Source organism: Pezoporus occidentalis, unplaced genomic scaffold (assembly GCF_034315485.1).
Source record: "Pezoporus occidentalis ecotype Australia unplaced genomic scaffold, CSIRO_AGI_Poc_V1 ctg11, whole genome shotgun sequence".
Classification (NCBI taxonomy): Eukaryota; Metazoa; Chordata; class Aves; order Psittaciformes; family Psittacidae; genus Pezoporus; species Pezoporus occidentalis.
This window is the reverse complement of record NW_026912886.1, coordinates 2,776,794-2,800,540: the sequence shown is the minus strand read 5'-3', so window position 1 is coordinate 2,800,540 and position 23,747 is coordinate 2,776,794. Positions and strand designations below refer to the sequence as shown.

Genomic DNA, 23,747 nt, shown 5'->3' with positions numbered 1-23,747 from the left:
GAAAACAGGTTATACCATAGGGGTAATTCTTCTCTTATTTTTATATTACATTATGGGCAAAAAAAAATTGCTTTTTCTGACAGTAGAATTAATGAATAAAGTCACTATGTAAATTGCCTCTCGGAATCAGGTTTAATTAATTGGATTAATAGAAGAGATACACATGTGGTCTACCTTAAATGAAATTTTCCATTCTCAGAGATCACCACTAATACCCCAGTCTAGCACAGTCGCAATACGCCCAGTACAATAACTTACTATACTGGCTTTTGCTGATCTCCCAGCAACTGCTATATAACCTCATTTATGTCACTTTCAGTACTGAGATAGGATTCCAGAATTTGAACCCAAATACTGCAGTCCTCTTTTCCTATGAGTTTAATAACACCTCTGATCCCAGGCATCTGCAAGTTTTTCCCCTTAGCTTCATCTTTAAGGTTTGACTGAATAATGTGACCATGCAGTTGGCAAGTAAATAAGCAGAAATTCAGCTCAAGTAACCACATAAATCTGCTCCAGTGCATTACAACTATGATGGCACTTTCGTTGTGTTTCTACCCCTTAGTGACCAGGCAATAACTCATTGGTAAAATGCACTGTCTTGTGTGTTACTGATGCAGCATTCTTACCTCCCCTCCTCTCCTTCAGTCAATCCACTTCAGGAAGGGTTGAAATGTCCAGCAGCAAAATTAAGACAGTTTATCTGGTGGCTTGCAATTACAATAGCATCCTAGATTTTATTTTTGGTAAAACCTTTCAAAGTATGCTCACAGTAGAATAATAAAAAAATTTACTAATGAGGCAATAATAAGTGAGACCTAGAACATATCAGAGGAATTAATAATCATTTGAGAGTGGTGCAGCACAGAGTCAATCTGAGGCCACAATCACCCCAGCTAGCTATTCATTTTGCCAGAAAATACCTCCCCATGATCTTTATTGCTAATAGAACCTGTTTGGAATTTTTTTCAGAAGGAAAATGAACACCTTTCTCATACGGTTTTAAATCTCCAAGTGCTACCAAAATGAATTCTTTGATTACTAATGCTGCTCTTGGATTTTTCTGGAATATTTACTCTCAGAAGAGAATTAAATCCTTCTCTCTGTGTCTTCCTCCTGCACACACACCAACCCGCAGTAAGCTTTTATAGCCACACTGGGTTTGGAATGAAATGCATCACATTTTCATTCTATTAAAGAAATAATGAAAGGAGGGGCAGCTAAGTGCTTGAGCTGGGTTTCATTCCAAATATTAAGCAAATACCCACGCCACAAATATAAAGCCTCAGAACGTGAGAAAATAATACCTCTTGAACCTGAAGGTCCAGCAATCACACATTTGTCCACTTCCATCAACTGGACCTCGCTAGAACAGGTCACAGAAATTACATCAGAATATGCAGTAATGATGATTAAATTGGTTAAGCAAATAACAACAGAATTGTCCCTTTAAAGGCTAATTGTAGGCCTGCCAACTGAGTGACCTACATTTGCCTGGTCAAAGCATCTGTGAGCTGGGGGCAAAAGAAATACTTTCAGAAAGGAAATTCTGTTTTGACATTAAACGATACACTCTTCCTTTCCATTGCTCACATGCCTAGAAATGCAAACTGACCCTATACAGGGTACAAAGCAGCACAGCAGACTTTCACGTCAGCTGCTGGCAACAGAACATAGAGACCACAGAGCTATAGCCATGTGAGAAGGTGATGATTTTTGGATTATTTCCTCAGTGCAAACCTCTCCTCTCATTCCTCTTCCAACTTCCCTAAAGCTCTACAAAAAGAGCTTTAGGGAAGCCTTTTCCTTATTAACATATTTCTTTATTAACATACCTCTTTGCTTTACTTATTTCACTATTCTGGTGATTAATTTGTTCTTTCTGCTCCTAAGAATCACATATAAAGTCCATATCTTACAGGGGTGGACACAGAAGTTTTGCTGATGCACCGTGAAAATCCAGTTGTATAGAAAGTGAAGGTAGCAGTTGCAAGCATCACAACACTCAGTACATCTATCTAAAGTTGCAGTTTTGTCTTCTCTAACACCAAAACAGAGAACTGGAAAGCCAACGGTGCTAAATAGTACTAAAACCTAGTCCATTAATGATATTTCCTTTTGAGATATGTTTTCTCTCTTAAAGCACACTATTCTTTTGCATGCCCTTATTACTTTTCCATATGATCCCCTCTCTAAGATGTCTAAATGCTTCGATATTTTTTCACTATCTCCTCAGTCCTGTTTGCTCTTATTTTATGGTATGCTCCACACATTTTAGCAAGGTGAAATTAAAAACAAGGCTGTGCTAATGGGAACTCAACTCTTCAAAGTCAAGGAGAGCTCCCTTCGTCAACAGGCAGCCCAGATAATCAACAGCTTTGTGCTTCCATCCTCATTCCAATGGCTGACTAGAATTTCCTAACATTTCAATTATGCGAAAACTCCACTTACAGCACTATGATTAAAAAGGGAGCACTTAAACTTTAAAAATTAGGCTTCTAATTGTGAGTACCTCAAATCTCTTTACCTGAGCTTCATGTGCAGCATTGGTTTCTAAAACCTAACTGAAACATGTGAACTAACTTTCAAAAGCTGATAACGTGAATATCCTCATCACTGATGAGGTATGTCAAAATTCATGATATACAAATAAAGTGAACAGTTCTTTGTCAGGTGCCGGAAGCAGAGAGAGAACTTTTCCACTTGTTGCTGACTGATGCCAACATATTTGCCTACTTTGAAGGACTGCTATTGCTGTGAAAATCTATTTGACTTGGAAGCCATCCAGTTTCATCTTATGCTATCAAATGTGAGCTTATCTCAGTCATAAGTATCCATTCCTTTTTTATTGTTTTATGGAAGTCTATTAAAATTACAGCTTTTATATGAAGTAGTACAGAAGATAGGAATACCCAAAAAAAAAGTTTTCACTGACTGTACATATTCTGAAAACACAGATTTTTTTAAGTCTGACACCACTTTCCAGTATCACCCATTTAGTGAACACTGAATGCTGTTCTACGCTATAAATATTGTTTCTAGAGTAACTTAGACTTTGACATCCATTTTCCATATATCTGATAGGACCAGAAGGTTTGCACTCTGGATTTTGTAAATTAATGAAAACTATTAGATTTGACATTCTAATAATTTAATTTTCAAATAACATTTTTTGGTTCCGATTCTGTTTTTACAATCACCACCAAAGAATCTGAAAGTTACACAATACAACAGGCTTTAAAGCCACCGGGGACCCTCCTAACACAAGATGGAAATAGCTTATTATGCAAATAAATTAGAAAAACAACTTTGAATCCACAGTCTTTTCACTAGGGACAGTGTGTGTGGGGGTGAAAAATCAACTGTGGTACAGAAGCTTACATTATGCTTAGAAAAGCAGAAGAAATTCCAAAAGCAAAGGCCTCCATCATACAGGAAAGTGGAAGCACAACAGACATTACGATCATTTTAATATTTCGTATGTCAAGGCATTTATTAGGAATAACATAGCTTCACTTTCGCACACAGTCAATATTATTTTCTGTTCATTGTCCTCTCATGTTCCAGCCATAACTGCAGTGATTGCTTCAAGACTTCCAGACTCTCCTGGCCTGCCTGCAGAGGCCACCACAACAGCAAGGAATAGCCTGCAGGGATGGAAGCCCAGCTGTGCCAGCAGCCTGGCAGCAAGCCTGCTGCAGAGGCTAGGCCAGCTGGGATCCCCTTGGAGTCTGAGGGTGCCAAGGGACTGGAGCAAACAGGCTTTGAATGACTTTGTGCTGATGAGTCAAGGCCAGGCTTCCAGTTTCAGTAATAACCCAGCTATGTATTACAACCTGTAGCTTTTACACTGTGCAGCTGAGAACGGAAGTGCATTATAGTAAATGATCAAGTAGGAAAACAGAAAAAAGAAAATATTAAGACTTTTGTCTCGATGCAGTCATGTTAACACTGCTAGCAAAAGCCTGCCTCTGGCATTCTTGTTTGGTTTTTTTTATGTGTATCAGTGCCATACTGAAGTAATACTCCACAGGTCTAGGCTATGCATTTGCATGGGTTTGAAAGAAAGACAAAGCAGTGATTAAAGGAAATGGCCAACACCCAGGCAGATCAACATCTGAACAGCTGGGTCCTGCTTTTGGAAATACATGCTTTACTGAGACAAACAGGAGGCTAACAGGTCAACTTCTATTTTCAAATATCCTTTTAGATGAAGAGAATTTCTTCCTGGGTCTGAGAATGTATTTATTACAGCAATAGAGGGTCCCACTGTCTTATTCCAGTCAGGCTGGAATATTGCCTCAAGGTAACATTATTTGTTTGGGTCAGCAAGATGACTTTTTAAAAGGAATTACAGTTGACGGCTTCACCTAAGAATCTTAGAGAAACACATTATATCAAGGAGGATTTGAGGGGGATTGAGGTGGTTCTGAGTTTTTGGTTTTGGTTTGTGGTTTTTGGTTGTTTTTTTTTGCTTGGTTTGAGGTTTTTGTTAACTAAACAAAAAAAAACCACCTCTCCATGCATCTCACAGAAGAGAGCTGAGAAGGAAAGAATCAGACAACTCCTGGTATACATATTCTAAGAAAAGACAGACAGAATAGAGGTGTTTCAGGAACACTCCCTCCCAAGGGATCTACATGCCCGTTCTCCTCAGTTTTCAAACTGGAAACATACCTATTTTCCTTTCATACATATATGAAAAAAAATCTGATAGACTGGTACCACAGAGGAGAAAAAAAAGTGTTCTTCCAGAAACTGGAGAATTAATTGTAATTAATTGTAACTGCACAGTTCCACACAGCCTTAATGACTGAACAGCTAATACTATAAAATTGATATAAACATATGCAGTATTAAAAATACTCTGTGCGTTAAACAACCACATTTTTAATCAAACAGGAAATTTTGCTAAAAAAATGTGGTAGAAAACAAAAAAGGGAACAGAGAAAACAAAACGCCCATAAACAGCCTATGAAAAATAGAAAATAGACCTAGAGTTTTGACTAGAAGAAAAGCAAATGGACAGTTATGTGTCCATTCTTGGGTGTGGGGGTATGGGGGTGGGAGGGAAGTAAAACTTGTTTTTTCACTGAGTTAAAATCAGAATGGCCACTGAAATTAAGAATCCAATTATAAAGCTGTTACTTGTTCCAATTCTTATTATTATGGTGAAGATAGAAATGTCAAATGAGAGTGCAGCAGAAAAGGAAAAGTATCTCAACAAGTCATCATGTAAAAGGAAATAATCTGCCTAGTGCAATTATGGAATAATTATACCTGTCCTTGGGTATTATCATATAAGTAGTCAGCAGGGAGGACAGCCTTCCAAAGAAGATGGCAAACATTGCAAAAGTCAGTGTTAGTCTTTCATAGCCTTTGTAAGTATTAAAAAATATCAACTCTAATCTGACATGTCATTCTTAAGATACATCATTCATAGCAAGAAGAAAATGGTGCATAGACACATACCTCTTTTCCGGCTTGGTGCTCTGCCTCTGGGTCTGAGAATGCCTGCTGCCTCTCAATGCTCCTCTGCTCAGGTGGCTGTTATTATGGCCTCCGGAAGAAGCAAAGGCCCGAAGGCCAGCCCAAAGCTGCTCCTCATTCCTGTGAAGCGGCACAGACGTACGAATGGCAGAAATGACATGGCCAGGATAAGCAGCCAGCGAGTCCTCGTGGTGACGGGAATGCTGATGAGCAAGGGTTCTCTCTGAGGCTGGGTATTGCCGCCCTGGCCTTCGGTAGCCCCTTTCCCGGTAATAGGCTGGGAGGCAGGGCCGTGTCTGCTCCATCACACCACCACTGCAGCTCCGAGAGCAGGCAGACCAGGGGCCCCAACTTCCCCACATGCCTGGGATTCCTGCACTGCTATCCTCAGATGCATCTCTTTGCTCTTCTATCCTCTGGGGAACCTGTAGACACAACAGATTGACTTAGGAACCAGAATCCACACTGTAATACGAGGAGAACACTAATATCCTTCTTATGGCATTCACTGTGCAGTCAGAAGTGAAACTGAACAACATAGAAAGTAACTTCTCTTACTCATTCCCTATCAAACGGCTGCCTATTCTGCCAGTGTAAGAGATCTCCTACAGCCATCAACCATTCAGACCAAAGGTACTTTTTTGACTATCTGGATAGGAATAGCTTTTCTTTAGTTTTCAGGAATGGAAAACATTGTGTAATGAAAAGTTTGAGAATGCAGAGATTGCAAACTCTTAGAATATTACCAAAGTCAGGAAGTTAAGTAATTTTTGGTGAGGAACTTGGGTCAACAGACACTGACTGCTCTCTTCCACTCTGATACCTCAACAATGGAGACAGCTGCTGGTTGCAATAATATTTCAGGAACTCCCATCTAATGTGGAACATTTTAGGAAAGCAACAGATTAAGAGCACAGGCTGATTTCCAGCCAGCCAAAAAAATACTGCTATAGATATACTACCACTTTTCCCCCACCCACATTAATGCTTCACAGAAAAAAGCTATTCAAGATGACCCACCCAACCCTACATTCACAGAAATCACCATCAAATCCAGTAAAAGACAGGAGAAATTGCTGGTCTTGTGTGTCCAGTGCCACACAGCCCATACTCGCCATTCAGCAGCACAGGGAAACCGAAACAAAGAAGAACCCCAAGGAGAGGGGGTTTTTGCAGGAAACTAGGAAGGATTATAAAGGGCAGGGACTGCTACTCTAAGGAGAGTTAACCCCTCAAGCTATGCTAAATATTTAAGTATCATGACCTTGTGGTTGGCAAGGTATCAACACAGCTGGAAGTTACAAACACCCATCCCAATCTCCCTAGGGATTTGCATCGCAAGCTTTACCCATTCCTGCAACTAGATACGTCAGGATTTCTCAGTCTCCCGTGCTAGGCAGAGTGCTCAACTTCGTTGCACATAAATCGGATGCATTTTCATTAAATGCATAGTTTTTCTGTTGCTTCCCTTGCCCAACTGGCTGAATCACAAGTTTTCAAAGTAGGCTTCCAATGTCCGGTTTTCACAATTATTAACATGCCAAACATTCTTTCAAATGAGCATCCTTTAACAGTTGATTTATATTGTAAATAATCTTTGTACCAACAAGTATACATACAGATTAATTCAATTAGGAAACAAAAAAGACACTGTCCACAAACAAATGCTTGAAACACCTCTCCAGCCCTATTTGAGTGTGTAGCTACATCAAAATGAGCTTTGCATAGACAGCCTTGTCTGACTGTATGTCACTTCTGCCCCCTTCAAAGGATAACCTAAACTCATAACTTCCATTAATTATGCCTCAAACATTATTGTTATAACAGTAAAAGATTAACATCTACATACTTTGCCTCTAGTCACAGATAACCTGCACAGTCACTAACTGAACTGCAAACCACCTATGCCAGTAAGCATACATTACTGATCAGCTAGCTATAAACGTGGTAGGCTTTGGTGGAATGTGGTTTGCAAACACAGTTGAATACACCATTACAGTATGAAAAGGCAAGCCAGAGCAGGGCTTGTGGTGCTGCTGTGTAGTAATCAGTTGTGGTCTACATAATCTAAAACATTTCCCCACTCTGAGGTTGCTCTCACACTTCAATCACCAATCACAGAAAAAAACTACATTTAATTATAACTTCTGAATAATAAAAAGCATCTGCATTAGTGTCTTACGTTGCCCATTTCCCCCGTGTTATTTGAACAGGAGCAGATGTGTCTGCTTTTAATACGTGGGTACCCTATTTGGCATCAGGCTTTTAAATCCATTAGTCTGTACAATCTAATACCACATAATGTCAAAATTATGAACAACATGCAACATCATCTTGGTTTCTGGCTGTTACATTTGCTTTCAAATTCAGTAACAGAACACCACTGGTTTACAGTTCGACCAACTAAACAAGCTACTCTTCAGTCTGTGATTTTTTCAATGAATATTCACTGTTCATACTTACACTACACATTAATGTATCTCTAGCAGAGATATAAAATGGTAATGGTGACTCACAGAGACACTCTTCTGGCCTGACCCTGGTCTGCAGTAAAATTTAATTATTATCAAATGAATAGTCCTTCATTATCAGAAGTCAGGTTTCACCTGTCTGAACTATTTCTTACTTATTTTTTTTAAAGCCAAAGACACTCATGCAGGCACCAACTAAAATCTGTTCCTCTACAAGCAACTCAAGTCACCACTAACATAACAAATATTTCGTTATGTAGAAATAGAAACTTATACAATGACAAGTGTTGACCTATTGCAGAGAGAACTTTCTGACTACCAGACTTCACTGCAGCAAGAACTGTTTCCAGGAAAATGGAAGGCAATGTAAAGAAATTTCGTACCACTTAATATCCCCAGTAAAACACATCTAGACATAGCACAAAAAGGTTTAATCTAGCTAGTCAAGCAAGAACCTAATAATAAAACTAAGTAAAAAGTAACAGTATGTCTTATACTGATGTACAAACTCACCACTACTTAGTTATAAAATGACAACATTCTGAGATGGGAATTTTCATTAGCAAATCAGGTTACGCACTTTCATTTTCAATCAAGGTCTGTTTTCTTACTTTGAGAAAGACGGGGGATACAGACAAATCTTTTGAGAAGATGACGTGATTAATGGCACAATCTACTCAGTTTAGACTGTGTAGCCTACTAAAAAAGACTGACTAATTTGAAGCTGCTTAGCTTAAAGAATGGAAAACACAGGGGGCAACCATGAGTCTTGCAAATGGTTTACATGAAAAAAAAAATTCCAAGAACTGTTCATTTTCTCTCTGCAGCAAATTGTTCTGCAGGCCTCTCCCCAAAACACAAGTAACAGTGGATTTAAATTTAATCAGAGGTGATCCAAATTAGCTAGCAGGAAAAACTACTTAGTGGAAAGGCAAACAAAGCACAGGAACAGATCGCCTGAGGAGATCCTGGCATCACAGAGGCCGATCTCGAATCCCTACCAGGAACAACTAAGATACAACCAATCCATGCCCGGAGCAGAGGAAATTAACTTCTGGTCTCACAGGTCACTTATGTCCTGCTGTCCTGTGATTTCCCAGTTACTGTGTAGCCAGTAATGGATTCGACAACAGCCCTAAGATACATCCAATTACAGCTAGCTACAGAAGACAGCTGAAGTATTCCAGATCATCTCAGAAACATCACATATTCAGAGATTCCTGATGCTAGGTCCTCTCCTCCTCTCCCTTTAAAACTTAGCCATTAAACAGCACACTTTCTTAAGGGAAGAGTTTATGCCTGCACTGGGAAACAAGTGAAATGCACAGTGAATTTTCCTTGCCAAGTTAAATCATGAAAGTAATTTCATTAATAAAATCACATAGCTTGCAAAAGGGAGAGATCAATTTACCCACTTAATCTACTTTCCCATAGTTCATGATTGATTCCTCCTGTAGGTAACCTAGTAATATTCATTCTGATTATAAATGCACTGCCAAAAAGATTTCTATCTACAGCAAATAACCAAATATTTTGCTCTACAAATTCAATCTATCTTCCCTGTCAATTTCACTCCATAATTATAGCCCTTTTTTCCTGTACATTTTTCAGTTATATAGCAGGACAAAGTTTGCGAGTGGAAAGAAGACATCTCACTAGGTACAGTTGTATGGTAAACATTGTAAAGAAAAGACAAGCTTTCAGTGTGCAAGTGCTTGCAATTTCTACATCTCCACTAATTCCTATCAAAAATTCTTTAAATCAGCATTTTTCTTCATAATGGCTGTTATGCAGTAAATATCTTCCAATCTGTCACCTTTGTAACAGTGAGTGGCAAACTGAATTGAGGGTAGGTGTTCAGAAGGGCAGCCACAGGGACACTCCTCTTCCTTTACACATCAGCAGTTCGGAGCAGAGCATGCCAAATTTTGAATGGGCTAAAGGAAATTGTAATTTAAACTTCAGAACCTGTTCACGCGTAACATAATCCTATTTCCCTGCCAGTGTTGTAAAACACATCTATGGAACCACTTTAATTCTTTCACCAGTCTAAGCATCTTAAAGGAATATTCTTCCAGTATTAACTCAGCTGACTTCTAATAAAGACCATACCTATACAGCGACAACAATTTCCTAGCAGAAAGTCTTTACAGTCCATTTTATAGATGTTAATTTGCAACCACCATATATTTTATGCCTCTTACAAGAAACATATGGAACATTGGTGGCTTGATAAAAACAATCTACCAAAAAAAAAAACCCCAAAACTTGCAGATAACTTCTCAGATCTCTCAAGGCTAGGAGAAAAATGGAACAGAGGCCAAACAAAACATCATGACACAATGTGTACATGTCTGCCTGGTTAGTATGCTCAGCTATTTTAATCCTTCAGTGTATCTTGGAAGCCTTTAATCAGAGATGTAGTAAACCATTTGAATTTTACAGTACACGGTAAGTGTAAATATTACCAGCTTAAATGATTTGGGTTTCCGTTCTTTGTATAAAAACCTTGTCTGAACATCTGTGCCTCTGAAGATTAAAGGGCTAAAAAGCCTGGAAATAGAAGACCTTTGTATTCACAAATCACTGAAGGGAGTTCCAATGCCTGGAAAGTTTAACTGCCCCTTCAACCAACTCTGACCACATCTGAAGAAACTTTGACATTATTTAAATAGGCCAGAAAGTAAACAGCTCTGAAAAAAGTTCAGAACAGTTTCTGTACCAAGAGAGCCTGAGGCTTCCTTCAAGTTTGGCTAATTTTTTTCACACCAAGACCACCTCCATTGTGCTGTGTGAGACTCGTGTTTCAAGGAAGAGGTTTCTTTTCATTCTTTTGTAGGGCCATTAAGTACTTTCAAGTAAACAGATGAGTCACTCCTGACCTCACTTCCACCAGGTCCTATACATTCCCTACTTATCTACAATGGGATTGCTTCTGATTTACAGTAACATAAAGGTGATAAGGATCAGGCCCTCACTATATCACAAATTAGGCTTCTTTATTTTAATAAACTATTTCCCCAACACTATCACCTGACCGAAATCACCCAGCTTGTACTACCCTAGGCCTTTTCCAGGTCAATTATCTTCAGCTGTGACAAAGCTGTTGCCACTCTATCATATTTCTACACTTAGAAAATTCCTTTGCGATCCACATATGGTGGAAATACGGACTTTATTTATTCAGTAATTGACTTAACACCTCTCAAGATCTCTCAGCTAGTCATCCACCCATGACTCCAGAAACAGAGAGGACAAGCTGCCATAAAATAGAAAGCAACATTCCCTAACAGAAGAGCTCATCTGTGAATCCAAAAAGCTTCTCATCTTTACCATCACTCTGATACAAAGCCAGGGACAGAATCAGCATGCAATACTGCTCTGAAGGAAGATGAGAAGCTTATCTATGACCTTGTAAGCTCACCTGCTCTGGAATCCCACTGGAACAAAGATCCTTTCATTTTTTCTGAGAACAAGCTTTAAGCTCCTCCTCCTCTGAGCTTAAAGAAGTTAGTGGGTTTTAATTAAAAAATAAAATAAATTTCAGAGATCCATGACAAATCAGGTTAAAAATACCAAAAGCATTGGTTTTTCAAAGACTGTATTTGCATAAAATAATGTAATCCTTACCCTGTCTCCTTTCCCCATACAAAAAAAGAACATTATTTCTTAACCATTTTAATACACATCATTAAGGACAGGGAATTAGTAACAATGCAGAGATATTAAGAAAATTCTTTCAGCTGTTGTTCTAAATATTCTGTCTAATTTTAAAGGAAAAGTCTTGGTGTGGACTAAATCATCTCTCCTGTTTCCTAAAGATCACTGTAATTAAAATAGCAATATTATTAGCTAGAAAGGCTTTTACCAAAGTTTCAATGAATGCAATGGTATGGGTATCTACACAGTTAAAGTCAACCAGCTGTGCTGAAGGCATGCAGATATACTGACCAGTGAAAACTGCAAGAGGAATATGGACTGCATTTCAGCTGGTAGTGTTTATGGAATTCATGTATAAAAATACAACAGACAGCAGATCTCTTATAAACAAGAAAAACATTACAATAAAAGAAAAAAAACATGACACCTGCACCCACTTGTTGCCAGGACCATGTACACAGCAGCTGTACACAGATACATTCATGGCGACTAAGCTGCTCTAGTAAAATTGTTTAGAGCACGCAGCCCAGCAAGACAGAACCATAGCAACTTGCAGCAGGCCTATTAGCAAGAGCTGAGCTCCAGCTCAGCAAGTCCTGACAAGTTCTACATTTCAGTCACTGTTAACCTTAAGGCAGAGCTTCACCCTACCTGGACTGCTAGGAAGAACACAGCTTTCTGTTGTTACATGTTTCTGCTTCTCAGGATATGTAAAACCAACGTGGTGACTGGCTGTGGTGGAGATCCCATGACACTCCTTAGCACCATTAGACTATTAGGCATTAGCCCTGATGTCCTGGCCAAAATCCAAGCTTGGATATTAACTACTTTGTCTAACTCCAATTTCCCTCAGTGTTTCAAGGATATAGTAGACTTCATACTTCACATTTTACTCTGTTACAGTATGTTCAGATGTATTAGGCAGCTGTTTCCTTTTCAGTTAAAAGAATAGTGACTTTTATAGGGTGTGATAAGGTGAAAGAACAATAGAACTAAAGGAACATTGTCATTCATTGCCATTATTACAATATAAATGAAGGTGTAGGGTGCCATTTATGCACCAAACTTCTTACGTGAATTCTAAAAATATAGTCAGATTTAGTAACCAAATTCTTACTCACTTGAAAGAGTACTCTTAAAAGTCACCACCTTCTTTGTGCACTCTCCCTCTACCTTCCCACTTACACGTCCATGATGACCCTTCAACAAGCATATTCAAATTCAACACGGGCTGGGGGGGGTGTCAACCACACACATTGTAAAGCATATTCATCTCCAGATTTTGTAGGGCGTATAGCCACATTGACTTGAATACAGAGTTCTGTTCATAGTGACCTTGTATATTTAATAGCAAGAGATAACATCCAGTTTATTTCTTCTTTAATTTAGAGCCACCATAAAGAAACAACACTAAGCCCAAACAGGCTCAAAATTCTTGAACAGTGAAATGCTTGCAAAAATAAATCCTGACAATTCTTCCAGGCATTGAAAATCAGTTTGTTAAGATACTGTATCTTCATTGAAGCCAATACTAATCTACAGCTGAGTGACAAAGATAGGCATAAATTCAAAGCAGCTCAGTGCTAATAACAGAAGCAAGATGATAAAATAAAGCAATATTTACACCAGAAATTCTATTTGGACAAACTTTATTACTATTTGCATTACCAATTTTACTTAAAAAAAAAACAAATCCAAGGCATAACTACAGCTCACTTTCTTAGCACAGCAACATGATTAGGTCGAACTCTGTCCAGCAATGACTTATAAAAAACTGGGAATACAGACTTAAGTGGTTGTCTGGGAGAAGCACTGTTATGTTTCATATCTTAACCTTCTGTTCATCACAGTATGACACTTACCAGATAAAGTGAATTAATATTTATTCAATAAAATAAGCATAGGAAGGGAGAACAGAGAGCTTAACTGCATGATGAGCAGCAGGAGGGCTGTTCATATGGCCAGCACTGATGGATGTGGAAAGTCAGTTGTTTTAATATTAAGAAAGATTTCAGTTTAACCAGTTTCAGAAAGCTTCGATGATTTTTAAATGCAAGTGGCAATCATTTGGTTTCATACAACATTTTCTCTTTTTTTTTTGGTAATATCAATGAGCATTTTGGCCTTATGGAGAAGTACACCTGATATTTAGAAATTATGTACTATTAATGAGGAATAAGGAAGTTAGATCATTAAAAAAAAACAACACACCAACCCTCCAAGAACCCACTGACCAATACCATGACCCCTGTCTTCAGCAAGAAACCATAAAAATCTTTTGCATAGGAGTTTTTATTTCTAACTAACGAATATACCATGTATTTGGATTACTGTCCAAACTCGTGCTATTTACAGAGATAAGAGTAACAAATAGAGCATCACCACAAGCTCAGATGGATGAAGATTTAAAGATACTCCCTGTTTTCTGGTTTTGTGCACTTCTGACAGCAGAGAGCATTTTTAAAGTAAATATACACAAAAGCTTCTATATAAAAATCAGCTAGCAGGTATTTCTGAAACTAAAAACTTTGTATTGGTCAATTCTGCCTTTGTATGACAGAAAACCTTTCAAAACTTTCATTATAAAATCTAAAAGCAGAAAACATTGCCCAGTCAAATGCTAAAAAACACCCAAACCAAAACCAAACTCCACACACCCAAAAGGCACCATCTTACCAGCCAGTGTTCAAAACATTTCTATTTTAATAGCCAAGTTTCCCCAGAGTAACAAAAGAAGGGGACAAGTATTGCACTTAGTATGGGGATGGAAGGTGGGAGCTCCTGAAATCAGAAGAGTTACAGAATAAACTGCAAATAAGAACAAATAAAGCTTTCCCATCTCCTGTCATCTCCCCAGGTCTTAATTCCACTATCTGACTTCCCCACTATGGAAGTCATTTACCTCACTTCTTCTAGCTAACAGTCCCCAGACTGTCATAGCAGAAATGGATTTGTGTGCATCTGAGGAAAGTGACCTGCTGAGCTGCTCTTCCACATTCTGTTGATGAGATTTCTCTTTAAAAAAAAATAAGATTAAAAATTGCTGCTTGAGAAGATAAACTCCTTTCTTCATATTAAAGTCCTAAACATATGCCACTAAGTCAGGAGTAGCTAAAAGGTACTTTAAGTATTTTTAGTATACTGAAGCTAAATAAAAACTCTCACAAGAAAAGAGACAGGAAACTACAAACAGATTTTTGTTCAAAAATCTACATTATGTCAGGCTCTCTGAAACTAGTATGGTGTTAAACATGGATTCCAAAAAGAAAAAAAGTTTGAAATCTAGCAAGATTTTAATACAAGCATAAAACAGTATTTCCTAATAAGTGTTCTCAAGTCCTAAAAAACCATCTCAGCTGTACTGTGGGTGTCCAGAGGCAGTTATAACTGCATTTCCATCAGCTGCTTTGGGGATTGTTCTAGGTTTTATTTCATTTTCCCAAAAGTTTTAGTGTAAGGAGATCTAGGCTATTGGGAAATACTTTAATGAATTATTCAGCAAAATACTCAAGTCCAGTTCTCTAATTTTACTTCTCTGTCCATAGCTTTCAGAGCAAAAATAAGTATATGCAGGGTACACAACAGAATCCAAACACTCTCCCAACACTGCACGTTCAAGCATCAATTGTGCATATGTGTTTAAGCTGCAAAATAAACACATGGGGTATAACCTTATGTTCTAACAGAATTCAGCTCCAGTTACTCAGTTTCCACATACTGTACCCTCTGAGGATGTGTATAAAAGTTACCAAGCACCACTTTTGTTATTCACTACAAAGGTAAAATGACATATTCTTCATTAAATCCTTCCCTCCTCTCCCTTTTTTTCCTGCAAAACTGACCTCCTTTCACACAGGACCTCTGCCAAACAGCAGAGATGCACACAGAAATACATAGGAGATGCTGTCTGTGGATGCCAGCAAACACTTGTCCAGGTCTCTGCATTAAAAGAACAGGAACAACTTCCAGAGCTACAAAGCAGAGAACTCGCGCTTCATTAGATACGTGCCTGACTTGGCCTTCAGAGCTGCTAACAGTTTCTCTTGTCTGGAGCCGATAGGTGTGTCCAAAGGTTTCCAAAAAAAATTAATTAATATAGACTTCCAGTCTAAAATACAGTTTGGCATGAACAGAATCCTCTCCCACAGAGTAAGAGACATGAATGACAGACAGACTTGGAGCTTGTATGAGGCCATCACTAGAAACTTCTGCCTGTCTGGTTTTCAGTGAAAACAACAGCTCCAAGGTGGTCACTGTGCCCCTTAGCACCATGCCTTCAGTCCCTTTAACTAGTACAGAAGACACTCCAGACCTCTGGCATTTCTCATTTGACTGAAAACAAAGAATCTGATTTTATAAAAATTAATTCTGGAGCTTCACAGAATGAAGCAATTGTTTCTCTGACTTACTCTATTTTAGTTAGTAGATTTTCTTCCCCCTAAGGCCATTTGAAAGCTGCATTGCAGCATCTCTCCACTGTCAATGTTACAAAAGAATGCCTAATTACACTGAGTACCGAAAACAGAGCAGCAGCCTGACCACTCAACTGCACAAGAAAATACAGGGGACCTAAACTACTGAAGAATATTACATTGTACTCAGGTTAAGAATAAAGCACTTGGGCAGCTTGAGAAATGCTGCAGGCTGGACCATGCCAGTTTCAAACTGCTTCATTACTGACCTCATTTAACTTTCTTACAATTAGGCTGTACAAGGAGTTGAACATAACAGCTGTGTTCTTCAGCAGCTGTAACTATCAGATGGCTTCAGGCTTTTAGCCCATACCTACAGAGTGACTGTCCACAAAATTTTTTACCCTAAAGACAGCACAAAGAAGGAAACCCCACAAACTTGCCTTTTACTCCCTTAAAAAGTACCATTTAAAAATAAATATACATCTTGCATTATTATTTTAAAATCTATAGTAAAAAGCAGAATTGGTTGTGTTTGAATACCAATTTAGAGATGAGAAAAACACTGATATAAAGTCACAGCACACAGAGATCAAGAGCATTCATAGGGTCTCCCCTCAGGTCTCTGCTAGAATCACCAATACTTACACCAGTCCCGATAAACAATTGTCCAACACATTCACAGAGACTTCCATCATGGAAATTCTAAACATTACCCAGTCAATATGATCTGTTCTTCTTTATATCCTTACCCTAAGATTTTTCTAACAATAAACCCAAGTTTCCTTTACCCCAGTTTAAATCCATGTCTTCTCATCTATTCCCCCGCAGACAGAATAGCCTCCTTAGCACTCTTAAGTATCTGGAGATTTTATCTGCCTCTCCCACCAGCCTTCAAGTCTTTAGATTAAACGACTTGAATTCCTTCAAATTTCCCTCAGAGCTAAGATTTTAAAAGCTCTTGAAGATAATCACTGCTCCTCTGTTGCTCTCCAAACTGTCCACTAATTTCCTGAAAAGCCATGCAAAGACCTAACCTAAATATTCCAGCCAGAATGCTGAGCAGGATGGAAGGTGCACCATGCCACTATGATGAGTGAACCATTCACAAAAGCACAAGAGCAGTTTTCAGCTCTGACCTCTAGGAATTTATATCTAACAACAGAGGTTTGGGTCCAACTTCTGTTTCAGGCATCTCCATCACTATAAGAGAAAGAGCTACCTGTAAGCAAATGGATGCTTGTGCTAATCTGTGCTTGACGACTGCTCTCACTGACATGAATTCTTCTTCCTCCTTGTCTTTCATGCTAAAAATCCTCCAGAGCTTGAGTAAGCTGCCACTGACCTATTTGTGACTTACAACACTTGATACAACCACTCAGCTAATTAACCATGATGAGCCCCTTTCAATCAAGTATATATTTATATTTTTAAAAAAAGAACCCCAAAAACCACACACAAGCCACATTATTCCCAGAGACTGCATTGCTTTATGCCTCTTACTCTAATGTTTTCTACATTTACCTTTAAGTACATAAAACCTGAATTTTAATTCTTACCTTTCTGTGTTCAATTGAAGGCTGTGGGATGACAAACTGAAATCCCAGCACTGCTAGCGAACTGAGAAGTCTGAAAAAGCAAACAGGTGATACAATTACCACTAATCAAACCTATTACAGGGTTTCATACTGCAAGAACATATTTAGACTCGAGTACCATTACTAACCAAAGCAGACTCACTAAACTGTATGTGACGTTCTTATGACATTCTTTTCACAGAAGACAGTACCAGTTACATCCGTCTATTTGTGCATCAAGTAGAATCCATTGACAGTATTTCACATATATGTTTAAATTAAAATATTCTTGGCAGTTCACATTTTAACACCTCAGCATTGGTGTCAAACTGACATATGCTTTGCAAGTTTTCTAAAATGCTAAGTAAGATTTCACCCAACTGTGGACTAAGCCTGCTTCTGGTTCTGGCTCCTCATTTTATAGACACAAGAAACATGTAAAGAATCACCATGATTTTGCAGAAAAATAGGTTTTTCCCCAGCTGCCTAACACTTGTAGAAACTGAATAACCTAATGGGCACAGAAGATGGAAAGTAGCAGACACAGCTCACCAGAGACTCAGTAGAAGCAGCCAAGCATCACCCCAGTCCCCACATCTTCAATCTGAAAGGAGTCATAATGGGAACCAGGCCCAAACAAACTTTGTTCTGTCAAGCCTCACCACTGTAATGACTCCTAGGAGCCTGTTAGAAGTTAGGCTCAGTTAGCTTAGTCTTTTGTTTGCTATAATTTGCACTGGAGACTGGTTTGCTGCCTTGTAGCAAGGCCCTTCATCAGAAAACACAGAAAGGTGCAAGCGTAGAATGAAGGTATCTTTATTTCCACCAGAAATCTGAGCTTCCCGTCTACAAAGAGTATGCTTCGCACCCTCTACAAAGAGGAAAACTGCTAATGATTTGCTGAATTTAAATGCAGAAGTAAAACTGATGGATTTGGATGCAAAATTCATCTGAAAACTAATGTACCAGAAAAAACCCAGCTGTGCTTCCCACTCTCAGCTCCTTCCTTCGCTCCCTATGCGGTAACCCTTTAAATATTTCTGTTTTAGATATTTTCAGAGACAGACCTCCTAAACAGAAAGAGGGTTTTATACTAATAGTTTCATTACCACCAATATCTATATTCTTATACTAAGCAGAATGTTTTTCTTGAGATTTCTATGTTTGTTTTTGCTAACATACTGCAAAAGGAACATTAGGTAAGTATTGATTGCACATGGCCTATCATCACTTCACCACCAGTCTATGCCCCTCTCATAGAAATAAACCATTCAAAGGTAAGAAGAAGTCATTACTTCCTTACTGCCACATCAATTTAAGAAAACAAAACAACAATTAAAACACTTTAAAAGTCCATTAGAATGAAGTATTATATTTCACAAAGCTATCATTTATGACGAAGAAAAATACAGAGGTAGCTGAAATCAGAGCCAGAGTAGGGCACTATAAAGAAACCACAGTTAAAGAGTCAAAATGTGCAGTTCAGAGCAAGGCCCAATAACACAACATTGGGCAGAAGCCAAAGGCATGAATGAAGAAACTGATTTGCCAATCACATGTGAAATCAAAGCTAGAAACAGAACTCAGATCTCCAAAGTGCAAAATGACAGCATCAATTCTGACATTAGCTGATCTTCATGTTCCTTCTCCAAGTGCTCAAGCGATCCTTTAACTACTCTCGATGAAAATATAAGAAGCTTCTAAGTAGGCAGAGCACAGACTGACTGGCCCAGCCCCTGCAAGTTATATTTAACATCCTCTGCAAATTCTATTTAACTTCCTTGTCAGAATCTTCCAGCCCACTCCCTGGTCCCTTATGGCTTCTGCTCCCTATAATCCCTCAGAGTATGTGAAAGAATGTTCAGACTTTGCATAAAGAAATGAATGCTTTCATCCTCAAACAAGACTTTTCCGATCTGTCTTAAGGACTACAGATTTCCACCCGTAAATTCTTCTGAAATCATGCACTAGGTTGGGAGTTCTGAACTGAGTGAGAACCATGATCTTCAAAGCAAATTACTTATCAGATTAAAATTTTCAGTTCCAAAACGCAAACTTTCAGTATATGTGTGATTACACCATGTCAAGCTTTTCCTGACCATTCTTTAATGAGGTTGCACTGTAATCTCCCTCTGTATGTACATGCTCAAGGACAATGAAGCTAGTTTTTAAATTCGTTTCTGGTATCTGTATTTGGATTGCTCAGAAACAAAGGTATCAACCTATTATTTCAAGCACACACAGGAAATTTGCCAGGAACACTGAAGCTATTCTGAGGTAAACCTCTAGCTTCAAATCAGTGTGTGGCAATTTAATTTTTTTAATGTTATTTCCCTCAGTAGCTTGCTTTGGCTAACTTCTCTGGACTAGGCCTTTTTATTTGTCATGCTTGACTAACGTTAGCCCTCTCAAGCTACAAAAACATGCTTCTCCAATTTCAGTAGGTTTGTTTTAAGTATTCTTACTGTGCAGAAAAGCCAAAAAGAACAAGCGCTCCTCAAAATCAGGCAAAACTTTTCAAGTACACATGGACAGATCTGGTATCAATTGCAGCTGATCACTGGCTGTTTAACTCAGGCCTCTGTGTAAGAGCCCTCCTTTCTGGTACAGCCCATGCTCTCACAGCCATGGCACTACTTGAGCCAAGTAAGTAGTTTAAAACAAAGTCAGGCTTTAAACTGCCAGTCTACCAAGCTGCAAAGAGCAAACATGCTCACTGTCTTTTACTGGTGATATCAATTTTTGTTTAACTGGGGAGGAAGGGGCACAGAGCAAAGCAAAGCTGCATTAGTGCTATTGCAGGAGTAGCAAGAAAAGGTTTGCTGTTCAACACCTCATTTAGGAACACCTCTCAGAGTTCTTCCTCTGTCACTGCAGCATTAGCTCTCCACAAACAAAGTGGAGGATACCAAAAATAGATTTCTTTCATGGTTGCTGTCCCTTAGAAGTTGTATTTTACAAAGGTCTCTCATGGCCAACTATGGATTGTCCAGATAGGAGTAAAAGAATTTTAGCCAAGTGATCAGTACTCTTGTCTCATATTCCTGACTTCATCTCCAATGACAGTCTGCAAAACAGTCTAAGACTGGGACAGCTTGGCAGGAGCTATTCAGGAAGAAGTCTCAACAGGAAAGATAGTAGAGGTAGTGTCAATAACATCTGACAGAACCATTTTGATGTGGAATCTGCCCTGGCATATTAACAAGGATGCCAGAATTGCAATCCAAAGATTGATGTCTGAAATTCATAAGAAAAGTTAAATAAGAGGTGTTACTGACCGTATCTCCACACAAATGAAAGAGCAGGCAGCTGTCCCTCCTTGCGCATCAGCTTTTGCTCATGTGGCATCAAAGCTGTCTGTTTTCTCTGAATTTGCTTGCCCAACTACAGAACTGGACAGACCAGCTTAGAAACAGCTGAATGTTTCCTTTCTCAGGAAAACTGTCTGAAAGGTCTTTCCTATGTTTGCCCACTGGCAACTGCTTCAGGAATGCAATATAGATTCCTGAATGAATTACAGCACAGGTACTAAAACATGTAAATCAGTAATGTAAGCCCACCGACTGCAGTTACACAGCCTCATAAGGAGAAAAAACAAACCACCAAACTAACAAGTTTCCAATAATATATACCATCAAATTGGCACACACTAACAGATGCTCTAAGCATAAACAAATGCCAAGAACTTTCTTATTTTCACTATCACCAAAGAACGCTATGTCTGGTATGCATGTACTTGATTATTTGGTCTTCAGACAAGATTTTTATTTATCCTTCTATGATACACATAATATTAACACTTTTAACACCAAAGAAAGAGACAACCAAATTGAAATTTACTGCAGCGCATTAAAAATATATTAAATAAGATTTTACATGTTTTATTGCATTACTTACCTCAAAGAAACTATTAAACTGTCTACCATGATCCTTTAATGCAAGGTCTCTTGAAGTGAAAAATACCTCTTCACTGCAGTACAGCACAATGCCAATCACACACAAATCCTACAGAAAAGGAAGAGAAAAATATTTAACACTGCTTGTTTAGCATTTTCCAGGATGTCTAGGAAACTGGATACAGACCTACATTAGTCATCTCTAACTCAGTTCTTGGGACTTTACAGCAATTCAAACTGGAAATTGAGTGGATGTTACACAAATAGACAAGACACACCCCATATTTTGCAACAGGACTTCAAAAGTGACAAAGTACTCTGCTTAAAGACTATGGGATGCAAAATCTTGATCTGAATCCCAAGGATGCAAATCTGATGTTAAGCTTGCTTGCCTTTTTTATCTCGTATTCCTGGTATGTCACTTTTATTACAATAAAGCAAACAGCTTTATTTAAAGTCTCATGTTAATAGGCTTCATAGAACTGAAACTGGGTTACCAATTTCTATTGTATAGTATTACTATCAATACACTCCCCATTTTGTGTGCAATGCAAGAATGATTCTTAAGTGAAAAACACAGAAAAGCAGTGTTGATCCCTCTCTATTACAGATGGCAAACCCAACCACAATGAAGTTAAAGGCCTTGCCCACAGTCATGGAGGAAATCTGGCATTCCAAATCTAAATTCAACTGAGCCTAATCTCTAAGTAGTATCATTGCATCAAGACTACTGCAAATGCACAGAAGCTCTACCAGTCCTTGAGAGAGCCATTACCTAGGTACACTCTAATTTGTTTGGAAATACTCTCAAATGTTTAAACATATGGGGAATTCTTATTTTGGTAACTTTGTAATCATATATTGGACACCTAAAATGCTGCACCAGAATTTTCAGGCAGGAAAGTGCTCCTTGCAGCAGGGAAATACCTTGTAAATCCAGGCAGGCAGGAGGGGAAGGAAGGAAGATAAGAGGAAATAAAACACTGTCAAGACTGAACCTAAAGCCATACATTTTAGAACTTGGTGAACTGCCACCTGTATCTTGCAGTTACAAGTGGTTACATGTTGAAATGCAGTAAAGTGAACAGAAACAAGAGAACATTGCTGTTCGGAGATAAAGAGCTCTCCATTTCTGTCAGGTAGCCAGATAATTTAAATCTGTCTAGAAAGAGACAAGACATACAAGAACTTAGAAAAGTGCAACTCGACAAAGTACAGATCCTGCTGCTAGGAAAATGTTTATTGTTTGCAGGTAACTGGACAAGCTAAATAGTCTAGGAAATCACAAAATACTTGTAACAACTTTAAAAGAAAATTCCTTTTTTCCTCTTTAAATTGTTCAATTGTTCAGTTTTTTAAATGGAAGGCATTAAAAGTTGAGTACTTCAGAAAGTATCATAACAAAGTTCTGCATGTCAAAAAGTTTGAGTTAGTCATGAGGAAGAAAGTGTTAAACTACAACTTTTCTTTCTGCAATCCACACTTGTCAGTTGACATGAAGCTTTCTCAAACTTATTCACCAATTACACTGCTTAATGTTGTAAAATTGCTTTTTATAAGATCGGTAGCACTTCTGAAAACAGATTTTTCATCTGTTTCTGCTGCAACACGTTACGCCATTTGAACTTTTAGCACATAGATTCAGAAAAAGCTACATTCCTTTAATCGTTCAGCAAGTCTACATACACAGCACTAAGGCATTTAGACAGATCCCCCCAGACACTATTTACTAACAGACAGCTTAAATTGTGAAGGAAACAAATGCCTCACACCTCACTTCCTGCAACCTGACTCTTAATTACCAGACATACTGAGGCAATAATATTTATCACTTACTGAAAATGGATGATATGCAAGTAACTTGGATTGTAACCAACATAGTTTCAAGTTCTTATAATTCTAGGTTTTTTTTCCAGATGTACTCTCTTTGGGGTTGTATTTTTCTTCACTCCACAATAATCTTTTATGCAACATCCTTGTTTGGAGGGACAATCTCAGCAGAACACTGTTACAGGATACAAACTCACAGAAAAATAAATGTGCACTCCCCTAATCCATTTTGTAAATTGCACTTCATTTGAGAAGCACAAAAGATACTATTATAGATACAGTTTTGTGAAGAACAGGGGTAGGGACCTCCAGATTGTTCTTTAAAAGAGTGTCCATGCATATGTTTTCAGTTTTTTCAGTTCAGCTCTATCTTCACTGTCAATGTCAGGTTGCATTACAAACTTAACTTTT

General features: G+C 38.4%; 1 protein-coding gene across 5 annotated transcripts in view; it reads right to left on the bottom strand.

Annotated features, from left to right (window-relative positions):
* Nucleotides 1–23,747, bottom strand: part of THSD4 (thrombospondin type 1 domain containing 4) — a 317,288-nt gene that overhangs the window by 236,009 nt on the left and 57,532 nt on the right. For all 5 annotated transcript variants that reach the window (XM_062627009.1, XM_062627000.1, XM_062626986.1 and 2 more), the window contains 3 exons: nt 21,508–21,615; nt 17,593–17,662; nt 5,473–5,915 (listed from right to left, as the gene is read on the bottom strand). In XM_062627009.1, the coding sequence (XP_062482993.1) occupies nt 5,473–5,915; nt 17,593–17,662; nt 21,508–21,536 (542 nt within the window). In that variant the 5' untranslated portion in view covers nt 21,537–21,615. The remainder of the gene's footprint in view (nt 1–5,472; nt 5,916–17,592; nt 17,663–21,507; nt 21,616–23,747) is intronic.